Source organism: Penaeus monodon, chromosome 23, assembly GCF_015228065.2.
Source record: "Penaeus monodon isolate SGIC_2016 chromosome 23, NSTDA_Pmon_1, whole genome shotgun sequence".
In the NCBI taxonomy this organism is placed as follows: domain Eukaryota; kingdom Metazoa; phylum Arthropoda; class Malacostraca; order Decapoda; family Penaeidae; genus Penaeus; species Penaeus monodon.
In genome coordinates, this window is record NC_051408.1 from 6,999,749 (window position 1) to 7,000,609 (window position 861).

At 35.0% G+C, this 861-nt stretch overlaps 1 protein-coding gene across 1 annotated transcript in view; it reads left to right on the forward strand.

Moving 5' to 3' along the window:
• The window catches only part of LOC119587754 (glutathione S-transferase Mu 3-like), a gene marked incomplete at its 5' end in the record, with an annotated part of 5,946 nt that overhangs the window by 4,090 nt on the left and 995 nt on the right, over positions 1-861 (forward strand). Inside the window, 1 exon segment of the mRNA XM_037936440.1 lies at positions 206-385. Within this exon segment, the coding sequence (XP_037792368.1) occupies positions 206-385 (180 nt within the window).

Genomic DNA, 861 nt, shown 5'->3' on the forward strand with positions numbered 1-861 from the left:
ACACACCACATCATATCACATCAGCCTTAGCAGAACTTCACTAATTCAGAATTCTGGTACAATGATTTCTAGGAGTTACTAAGGCATGAAATCTTAGAAATATTGGCTAATAGTGTAGATCCAGTTGCTCTATAAATAGAATTTGAAGTTGAGTTGTGCCACAGATTTTGTTTTCATCTGTCATGTCTTATTTCCCTTCCCAAAGCTGCCATACTACCTGGATGGCGATCTGAAAATCACCCAGAGCAATGCCATCATCCGTCACATTGCTCGCCAGCACGATCTGTGCGGGAAGACGGAGGAGGAGAAAGTTCGTGTGGACATCCTCGAAAACCAGTCCGTTGACTTTCGCACTGGCTTCACACGACTCTGTTATAGGGAATATGTAAGTGGAACTTTCATTATATTGTTCCTTAGGATTTATCTTGTCTTTTTCTTTTTACTTGTTTTAATATATTTTCATTTTACTGCAGTACAAAGTAACAGGTAATATACAAGATTTGGTTTGTCCTGTTAAATGTGAGGTATTTTTTCTCTAGTGATGGTAAAGAAAGAATTGCATATTGCAAAACTGCTGTTCTTAGAAGCAAGTAAACCATATTATGAACTCTTGACAACAGCTTAATGGCATAAGATTTTAATTTGTAGTGATATAAAGGCAAACAAGAAGCAGACAGTTATTGGTAGTAATTTTATTGAATACCCCATAGTAGTGAGTATATATGATATTCCCTAAATAAAAAAGAGAGTTCTCAGTGTAAAGCAATTAAAACTTTTGTTGTTAGATTCACTATACTTTTTTGGTTGTTTTGAAAGTTGGTTCTGTCATAGTTGAAGTTACTCATTTATATATATATGTAA